The 9,822-nt window shown below is 36.6% G+C and overlaps 2 protein-coding genes across 9 annotated transcripts in view; both read left to right on the top strand.

Annotated features, from left to right (window-relative positions):
• Positions 1-3,202: 3,202 nt before the first annotated feature.
• LOC106624860 (mitochondrial potassium channel ATP-binding subunit) lies at positions 3,203-8,613 on the top strand. 7 transcript variants are annotated; one of them, XM_070108897.1, is made up of 9 exons: positions 3,203-3,444; positions 3,577-3,952; positions 4,232-4,765; positions 4,818-5,180; positions 5,248-5,367; positions 5,431-6,036; positions 6,098-7,140; positions 7,737-7,918; positions 8,196-8,613. In XM_070108897.1, the coding sequence occupies exons 1-7, from the start codon at positions 3,416-3,418 to the stop codon at positions 6,266-6,268; spliced, it is 2,199 nt and encodes a 732-aa protein (XP_069964998.1). In that variant the 5' UTR covers positions 3,203-3,415; the 3' UTR covers positions 6,269-7,140; positions 7,737-7,918; positions 8,196-8,613. The 7 variants fall into 7 exon arrangements, with proteins under 7 accessions (XP_069964998.1, XP_069964995.1, XP_069964996.1 ...); XM_070108894.1 differs by lacking the exon at positions 7,737-7,918; XM_070108895.1 differs by lacking the exon at positions 7,737-7,918 and having other exon boundaries at positions 8,151-8,613.
• The window catches only part of Src42A (Tyrosine-protein kinase Src42A), a 130,796-nt gene continuing 129,506 nt past the window's right edge, over positions 8,533-9,822 (top strand). For both annotated transcript variants that reach the window (XM_014244633.3, XM_014244618.3), the window contains exon 1: positions 8,533-8,811. In XM_014244633.3, coding sequence (XP_014100108.1) covers positions 8,533-8,811 — 279 coding nt within the window. The remainder of the gene's footprint in view (positions 8,812-9,822) is intronic.

Raw genomic sequence — 9,822 nt, 5'->3', positions numbered from 1 at the left:
CCTCACCAAACTAAAAACTGCGCTCCTAAAAGCGATATCACGGAGCTGCCTTTGTTCCTTTGTTTGCATCCAAATGTATATATGTCTTTTGAATGCCATTCCTTGTCTGTTGGTGTGCGCGCGTTGGTGTGTGTTTGTTTGCTTTTGCGCTCGTAAAGCGCCTGTTTATGTGCACACTACTTAATTGGGTTAAAATTATTTTGTTTATTGTATGCGGCAGTGCTGTAAAAATGGGCTTCATCCATAAATTTTGCCACTCAACGCATGCACAAACGCAAACACAAACTCATTTTACATACATTTGTGTATGTAAGTCCACATACATGTGCATATGTATAGTAGATCACATACGCACACACACTTTCGTGCCATTATGGCTTTGTGCATTTATTATGCTTTAAATAAAGGCATAAAGTATGTCAGTTATGCGCGCCACATGCACGCCAGTACACGCCCACATTTACAGAAAATGCACATATACTCGTATATGAGTGTGTGTTTGAAAATGTGCCTCTCCCATTTTACTTTGCAAATTTCGTTAAGTGTTTGTGACATTTTCGGCATTTTATTATTGTGAGGGAAATGCATTTAGCACTTAATAGATTTATCGCTCAGCGTAAATATTTGTCCATAAAAGCGAACACACACTCACATGTTTACTTATAGATAACGGTATTTTTATGGTTTCCGGTGTTAAAATGATTGAAAAAAAAACAGATAATCACACAGAGGGGACAAAGTCACAGATAAATTATTTCCTCTCATAGCAAATATTTATTGATTTAAAGGTAAGTAAAGTAAAAAGAAATCTATTATTATTAGAATGATCCGATTCAGGTCAAATATGCACCGTTTTGTTCGATAACCTCTCGCAAATCTAAAGTTCTTTTCATAATGCCCATTGCATTAAAATCCGTCTTCATATTGACACACAACTGGGATAGCCGCTTTTCAAATGCTTGTCTTGAGGGGAACCGTTTACCAGAAAAACTATTGGCCTTAGACAGTATCAGGTAGTAATCAATTGCTAGCAGATCCGGACTATAAGTTGGATGCATAAGAACTTTCCAACCAAGCTTTCGGAGCATCTGCCGAATCACTATCGGCTTGGCGTTGTCAATAGAACACAATTCCTCTCCTATTGGTCAAATCTAGCCATTTCTGTACATCTCCGAACTAAGAGTTTAGCCTTAGGGAAGCTCCTCATAGTAGATGACTCCCTACCAATTCCACCAAACACATAGCAACACTTTCCTGACCGTCAATCTTGACATATGGCTACTATTTGCCCCGGCTCACAGTCATTCAACCTGTTTAAATGAGTTAAGCCTCAGTACTACCACTCTCTCCGGGAACAACTGGCGCACCCTAATGCAACACACCACACCTGTGAACATCACAGGTTCTCACCACCCGATGAAACCACACCACACAGGACAACACAACACACCATAACACGGCATCTGTACACCTAACAAAATTTACGGAATGAGCGCCACATCAACCTTAAACATTCGATTCTACACTGCGCCGCGTCAACACGATTAAATTCGATAAGACAGCTCCTGCGCCCAACACTTGCATCTTTGCAGTGCATCTTTGTAATCGAAATTATTTAAACGGAATCTCTGAATATCAAAAAAGATTTATAACAAATGTAAAGTGTCGGTTCAATCGAAACTCCACAGGAGTTAATAGTTGAAATAATTTCTTCTTTGGCGGTTCTTATTTTTACTCTCCAACAATTGGATTAAAAGAGTCAGTGATAGATCCAGACGGACTAAACTCATTAAAGAATTTCACCTTCTAGGTGCATACTCTAAATCTTAGTCTTTGGAACGTTGAAGGTGACCGTCATCAAAAAGAGTTTTGAGAATTTCTTCGTTGCTTCTGAACAGCAATTGAGCGATTAGATGAGATCAGAACCGATTGTTAACTACCGTCATCGTAGTTTTCATCTAACCACAGAGCGTTTAAGAATTTTAAAATCTAACTGAAAAGAATAGAGTCAATGTCCTCCTATTATAATGATCGTGTTCCTTCTTTTCGCTGAGCACTCGAGGAACAAATTGTGTCTACGTCAACAAGGTCGCGAGAACTACAATTAACTATCGAGACTAAACATCAAATTTATACATAAGACACTCCAATCTATAGTGAATCTCACCTATTTCAGTTTCGGGAGAACCAGACTAGTAAGCTCTGTATCTTCGCATTCTTTGCACTGCATGTACGCGCCACTTCTCCTTCCATGTAGTCCGAAATTTCATTTTTTTTATGGCTCAGCCTCTGAAATCCATCGAGACTGAAACCTTGTGGTTCGGGACTTAATATCTTAGTATCAATTTCATTCACAGTTCTCGAGCCGTTAGTGTCGGGTACACCTCGTAGTACCTTCCATTGCCGTGTTGGTTTAAAGATGTTCATTTTGTTGCCCAGAATTATGGTGAACCCTCTTGTGAGTTTGATTGATCAAAAGCTGGAGCTTTAACTAAAAAGTTCGCTAAAGTGACACTTAGTATGGGCCACTGCTTGGTGCAAGGTGATAGGGAATGCGAAAATGTATGGAGACACTTAAAAACCAATCTTGATTTATAGACAATTGATTTGAAGGGAAAGCGCACTAAAATACTTTAAAGTGAGCTGTAAAAGTAAGGAGGTATGTTGTAACTATGTATCTCAGCACACAAAGTGGTTCAAGGTCAAATGCTGTCTGATCATCAAAAGAAGAAATGCGCTTTCTTTCACTAAATTTTTATTAGAAAAGCTACTTTTTTAATAAGCCAATGAGCGCTCGATCATTTTTACTGTGCTTAGATTTTATTTTAATTGATATACTTGAAGTTTTCTGTCGCTGGGACTTTTTGCTTCTTAGTAATTAGGAAAAGTATGAAGCCGCTATATCCGAAGATCTAACAAAAAGATTAGATATACATATTTTTTCGAGAAAATAAAAGCATCCTTTAACAGCCATTGTCACCTGCCATTTTACAGTTGTCTTGGGTTACTAATTTGGCTTCTCAATATATTTGAATCCATTTTGAATTGTTATTTAAAATTGTAATTGGCGCCATCTGTAGTAATTATGTGAGTTCTTGTTCATTGCAACCTTGTATATTAAGGACACAATAAAGGTGGCAAGGCTAAATCGAGCAGCTGATTAAATTTTGTTGTTGTTTTTTCTATTTTTTATTTTGTTAATTTTTTTTTTGAAATTTCTTCAGATTTTTCTGTGGGGTGGATTTTGTTGCACGTTGGGTGGGCGAGTAATTTAACCAGGTTTTTTGGTTGGTAGTTGCGGACGGTTTTATAATTAAAGTAAACTTAACATTAAGTGTATTGTATTTCAATTCTTATTGCAAACAGAGGCTTTTTCTTACAAACATATAATTTTCAGTTAAAAGGCGTAGCGAATATGATTCGATTGTTAGCAACTAATTGCAAGTATGACTACAAATTCAAAGTGCAAAGCGGCGCTTCATAAGTGTGATTATATCATTTTACATTACAATTTGCTAAATGATATTTTAAGTGAAATTTAAGTGTTTTGATTTTTGTATTGTTATTACTTTGTAGTCGCCATTTAACACAGCAATTGCCAAAATTGCAACAAGTGCCTCAAACGCAGCTCAATGGCATAAGCGGTTTTAGCGGTCATTTCAAAAATGCAAACATACTCCTACGCGTAGTGAAGCAGCAGGCTTGTAGAGCAGCGGAGACTGGAGCGAAGCGTATATTAAACACCCGCCTTATATTACTAAGCGGCTGTGGAATCACGCTGGGGTTGGGCACACGCACATATCTAGCGTTCGCGCGACAAGCGCAATGTGAAGGCAATAGATTAGCAGGTGTAATACAAAAAACACTGCAACAGGAAGATAACAAATTCGATTGGCGACGGTTTTGGTCGTACCTGGAACCACACTTGTGGGAGCTTCTCGGCGCTATTGCTGTAAGAATACATTGTAAATAAATACTACAAATATTATTAGTGTTTACTGATATTATTTCTCAATGTCGTCGTGTTTTTATCAATGGATTTGATAAGACGGTGATTTAAAGGAAATACCACCGGTTTTAGGCGATATCGCCTGTTGATTATCTATCAACTGATTATAAATTTTTTTTTCCATATTTGGTTACGAATTCTCTTAAATTACTGCTAAACGATATTAAATTTAAATACTACAATTTCGTTGTAATAAATATACATAATTTCCCTCTTCTATAGGCTGCACTGATTGTGGCATTCATCAATATACGCATTCCCAATCTTCTTGGGGATTTGGTCAATACCCTAGCGCGCTATGCCAATACCTACGTAAAGGATCCGCTCCACAATTCATTCTTCAGCGATGTCAGGCGTCCAGCGAGTAACTTGCTCAGCCTGTATTTCTTGCAATCGGGCTTTACATTCGTGTATATATATCTGCTTAGTCGGGTTGGTGAACGTATAGCTGCCAAGCTGCGGCAAGATCTATTTAAGCAGATCATTTTGCAAGATATCAGCTTTTTCGATGCAAATCGCACCGGTGAACTAGTAAATCGTCTGACCGCTGATGTCCAGGATTTCAAAGCATGCTTTAAGCAGTTCTTCTCGCAAGGTCTGCGCAGCATGGCTCAGTTGGTGGGCGGCGGCGTGTCACTGTTTCTTATATCTCCTCATATGGCTGCCATTGCGTTGGCGGCAGTACCTGTAGTTGTGGCCTTCATGTCATATCTAGGGCGGAAATTACGGAATTTGAGCAAAGACGCTCAATCGCAGGTAAAATTTGTTTACGCAATAAGAATTTTATATTTAACATTTTCCATATTAGTCGGAACGTGCTACAGCAGTGTGTGAAGAGGCCTTGTCCAATATACGTACCGTGCGTTCAAGCGCTTGTGAGTATCGTGAGATGGAGCTATTCCAACGAGAAACAAATGAAGCCGCAAGATTGACGCAAGAGCTCGGTTATGGCATTGCTATATTCCAAGGACTGACGAATTTCTTTCTCAATGGCTTGGTCCTGACAACGCTTTTCATGGGTGGCCATCTGATGTCCACCGAAAGCCTTTCACCAGGCGCTTTAATGGCTTTTCTGGTTGCGTCTCAAGGTGTGCAACGTTCATTGGCTCAAGGGTCGATATTGTTGGGCACTATGATACGTGGCATGACTGCTGGTTCGCGGGTGTTTGAGGTAATTAAGTTTAGTTGCCTTGAAAGGTTAACCGTTATAATTTTTTGTGTTTGCTGAATTTATCTAGTACCTTCAACTACAACCTAAAGTGGAACTGTTGAGAGGCTATGAGATTCCACCAAAGCATCTTAACGGTGAAATTCGGTTTGAAAACGTATCATTTGCATATCCTTCGAGACCAGATCATGTAAGTAACAACAACAAATTACGCGATATACAATATAATTTATCAAATATTGCATTCCAATAGGTAGTCTTAAAAGACTTCAACTTAATATTACGTCCCGGCCAAACAGTAGCGCTCGTCGGCGCTTCAGGATCTGGTAAATCTACGGTCGCCGCGCTCGTGGAACGATTCTATGAGCCTTCATCTGGCAATATTAAACTGGATGGTTATAAACTGTCCGATATTGGGCCATATTGGCTTCGCGGCAATGTCCTTGGTTTCATCGAACAACAACCAATACTGTTTGCCACAACCATATTGGAGAATATAAGATACGGTCGGCCAGCCGCTAAAAATGAAGAGATATACGCCGCTGCGAAACTATCGCAATCACATGACTTTGTTACCGTGCTGCCTGATGGCTATGATACAAATGTTGGCGAGCGTGGCACACAATTAAGTGGTGGCCAGCGACAACGAATTGCCATAGCGCGTGCGTTGCTAAAAAATCCAAAAGTTCTTATATTAGATGAAGCTACAAGTGCACTGGACGCTACAAGTGAAGCCGAAGTACAGAAAGCTTTAGATACAGTGGTACTTAATCGAACGACCTTAGTAATAGCGCACCGTCTATCGACCATAAGGAATGCAGACTTGATTGTTGTGATGGAACATGGTCGTATAGTAGAGGTATGTGTGTGAAATAAATATTTATTATATATTTTCTAAATCCTAATTGTTACCCCTACAGTCCGGCAAACATGAAGAGTTAATGGCTAAACGTGGTCTCTATTACGATCTAGTACGTCAGCAAGAGCGCCGACCTGTGCAAGATACTCAGGAAAATGAAACAAACACTGCCGGAGGCGATGAAAGCAGTTTTACTGCTTCTACCGATCGCCCGAACATGCAACAGGGATAAAATCGGAATGATACATTTTTAACCCTATACGACAATACCTGTATATATTACTTCTAGTTTTGAAACTATCACGAAGTGCATGTAAATTATTTATTTCCGTACTTACACTGCAGGCATATGTCAGACTATTTCGTTTTTATGATTTTTTTTCTAGTTGGGCTTATATTTGAGTTGAATACTTTTTTAAATGAGAATGACATATTGACTAGTGAAATAAGTTAAATTTAATTCTAAATAGCAAAGTAATTGTTTGTAAGATTAATATTTTAACAATTGTTGAAAATAAAATTGGAAATTGTTACTAAAGAAAAAACTGAAAATTAAAGAAAAAAAGATCATGGCATAGAATAAATAATTTGGATCAAGCCGCAATATCTACAGGCGATAGTTCATATTAAATATATATGTAAAGCAGTTGCTTCGATTCAGCTTTTTAGGACCTGCCTTCCCCGAAATCAACTTTTTAGGAACTTCCTTCCCCATATCTAGAAATACATATAGCATAAATAATGATTAATCAATAGTTTGCAATCACTAAGTAAGGATTTCAATTATATATTTGTCTGTTTACTAATATAAATCTAATTTTCGATTTTCGACTTATATATGAATTGAAATAATTTTTGGCCTTTAAATTTTTTTTTAATTTTGAATCAATTGTGAATTACTTATTTGTTTTGTATTACCTTATCCTCTATATTCATTACATCTGGCATCACTGTGGCACTGTGTTGTTCGTGTCGTTCTCGTTTGTTGCTCGTAGTCGTGAATATTTTACTGAAATGGATAAAAATCCGTATTTTTTCTGTAAAAAAGAATTTTAGCAGTGAATTAAATTGTGTCGTTAATAGTTTCGGGTTCCCAATATTTAGGTAAAATAAAAAAATCAGTGAAAAGTAGTGGCCGTAGCGAAAAGAGGATATTTGTGTGTTGTGTGTGGGTACAGCGTACGAACGCGAAGTTGAAAGAGAAAAGCAAAAAAAAAAATCAAATTATCAAAAATGCAGTAAAATTCCGCAGATACTGATTGTGAGTTGAAGTGCCTGTTTTTCTGCGTTATTTGCACATAAGTGGACTGGTTTTGCATGCATTTGAATATTTGTCATATTAGTAGATTATTAAATAGCGGTGTCTGATGAGACAAAACACAATCGCATGCAGAAAAAGAAAAATAATAATGGCGAAGAAGCAATCTATATATATTTAATAAATTCTTATGTCTGATTTCAAAAATTGATTGCTAAATTGCTTTTCTCTTTTATTTTCTTTGGCTTGTTTTTTCGCAAACTTTATACATTGCTTTTACTTTGTTTTTTTACTATCACGTTTTCAATTTCCCTTTTATTTAATTTTTGATAGTGCACAAAATTTTGCATTGTGAACTATTGTGAATTAAAATTGTTTGTAATTGGTGTGACAGCCCACAATCAATTGTCAAATTTCATTCATGTCCTCTATTGTAAATTAGATTTTACTTCTTCTTTCCAACGTTGGCTGTTTGGTTTTGACATTCTCTTTTGGTGTTAAAATAAGGAAAAATTTGTGATTGAAGAAGTCAACACGTACGCTCGCGCGGCTGCTACTTTTCTCAAAGGAGATAGCGAGAGCATATAAAATGAAAATAAATTAAAAAATGTAATCGGAATAATTGTAAGTGAATCAAAAAACCAATTCGAATATATATCTTTGAATATTTGTTTTTTCTTTTGACTGAAGTGATTCTCTCCTCGCATAAAGTCGCGTCCCTTTTAACATTTCCCTATTTAAAAGAAAATCAGTGCACAGCTTTATTCTTATGTACATATATAAATGCAAATACATATAAACTTGAAAAAAAATATATATATATCTGTGAGAAATATTTTCAACTGTTCGCACACAGGAAACCAAAAAAAGTGTAAAAAATGTATATGTTTTATTTATTTAGAGAATGCAATTCATAAAAATTTACGTGAAAAGATTGAAAATTATAAACCAACACGAGCAATTATCTGTACAAAGCCAACACCCCAATTCAACATACAACTCAGTAATAAGACAACAGTAACCACACCGTACTCAACTTACAAACGATAAACGAGTATTGAAGTGCATTGTTTGGTAAACAAACTATCCTCAACATCAATCAATTAATACCGCAAGCGACAAAGTGCTGATAAATTCCCCCACCATTGAGTATACCAGAGCAGCATTCCTTTGGTGCGGCCAGACAATTTTGGTTTTTGTTTTTTAAGTGGCGTAATCGTTGTTACCGTTGTACCAAAATGGGCAACTGCTTGAGTTCCGAGAAACCGGATCATCCCAAAAGCATTGAGTGCGCGCCTAATGTGCCCAATGTGGATGGTGTTGGCAGTCAGCCGGCGGATCAAATTCGCGTTGTACAACAGCAGGAGCAAATACGCCAAGTACCGCAAATACCAGAAAATGAAATTTCAAATGCAAATGCTAAAATATTTGTAGCTTTGTATGATTACGACGCACGCACAGATGAGGATTTGAGTTTCCGTAAGGGTGAACACTTGGAGATCCTGAACGACACACAGGTGAGTTTTAGAAAAGGTGGTAATTCTTAAAACTTTAGAAAGTAAATAAATTTGCTCTTGTTCTGTTTATTCAGACAGTACATGCCACATTTTCTATGTTATTTCTGTGTTAACGTCTTCAGTTGTGCGTCATCATAAGTTTATGACTCAATGGTTTGGCGAGCGCATATGAACAAGAATGACTGCCAAACATGTCGGTATTTACATATATATATATATTTCGTTAAAGTATTTAAACTTGAAATTGCTGCATTAGTAATGATTACGTTTCTATTAAAATTTTTTTGGCGTTGATCAGTCTTTAATTTTTAATTGTTCTTATCTTATCTCTTTCGAGTACTTCAAATTTTAATATTAGATAACAGTACCAAGCAAAAAATTCTTATCAGAAATTACAGTTGGTGTGTATCTGTATTGCTTTACTAGTATACGCAAAGTATGACCAAAGATAGGATCTAACAAGACATCGGTATAATAAAAGTAAGTGTAGGTGCATAAACAAGAATTGTAAACGCTAGAAGATGATCTTATGGTACTCTGAATGAATCCGATATAATAATTTAATATTAATATGCACAAAAACTATCAATTATCATTTTTCTATGAATAGTATATTTAATAAGAGGTAAGGGTACGCTGAGACATGAGCTGGGAATTTTGTAGAAATGAAAAAATAACTGAATATTTATTAAAATAAAAACGTATACACAAGCCAAACTATGAAAAGTTTATTTACATCCAATTATAACAAAACCGTTTTACTTTTATATTCGAACGCAAAGTACTTTGAACCGCAGAGCAAATATGCATAAATATGGTTTTATTTTTCGCAACTCGCTTATGACGTCGGCCATACGATAGTTGAGTTTTAAGTAATTCAGACTGCTGAATTTTACTGGCTGACGGTGTTCGCGTCTGACTGCTGATGCTTGAATATGCTTATAAATCAACAAAATTTAAATTCAGTTAGTGAGAAAGAAGTTAGCGATAGACACGATAGGTGTATTTGTA

The sequence above is a fragment of the Bactrocera oleae genome, chromosome 4 (assembly GCF_042242935.1).
Source record: "Bactrocera oleae isolate idBacOlea1 chromosome 4, idBacOlea1, whole genome shotgun sequence".
Classification (NCBI taxonomy): domain Eukaryota; kingdom Metazoa; phylum Arthropoda; class Insecta; order Diptera; family Tephritidae; genus Bactrocera; species Bactrocera oleae.
This window is presented reverse-complemented; position numbering and strand designations above follow the sequence as displayed.

Excerpts from the sequence above, each read along its gene's own strand:
- LOC106624860 (XM_070108894.1), top strand. The coding sequence starts at position 3,416 with ATGATTCGATTGTTAGCAACTAATTGCAA. Across the intron at positions 3,445-3,576 it reads TTGTTAGCAACTAATTGCAA|TCGCCATTTAACACAGCAAT; the intron begins GTATGACTACAA and ends ATTACTTTGTAG. Across the intron at positions 3,953-4,231 it reads AGCTTCTCGGCGCTATTGCT|GCTGCACTGATTGTGGCATT; the intron begins GTAAGAATACAT and ends CCTCTTCTATAG.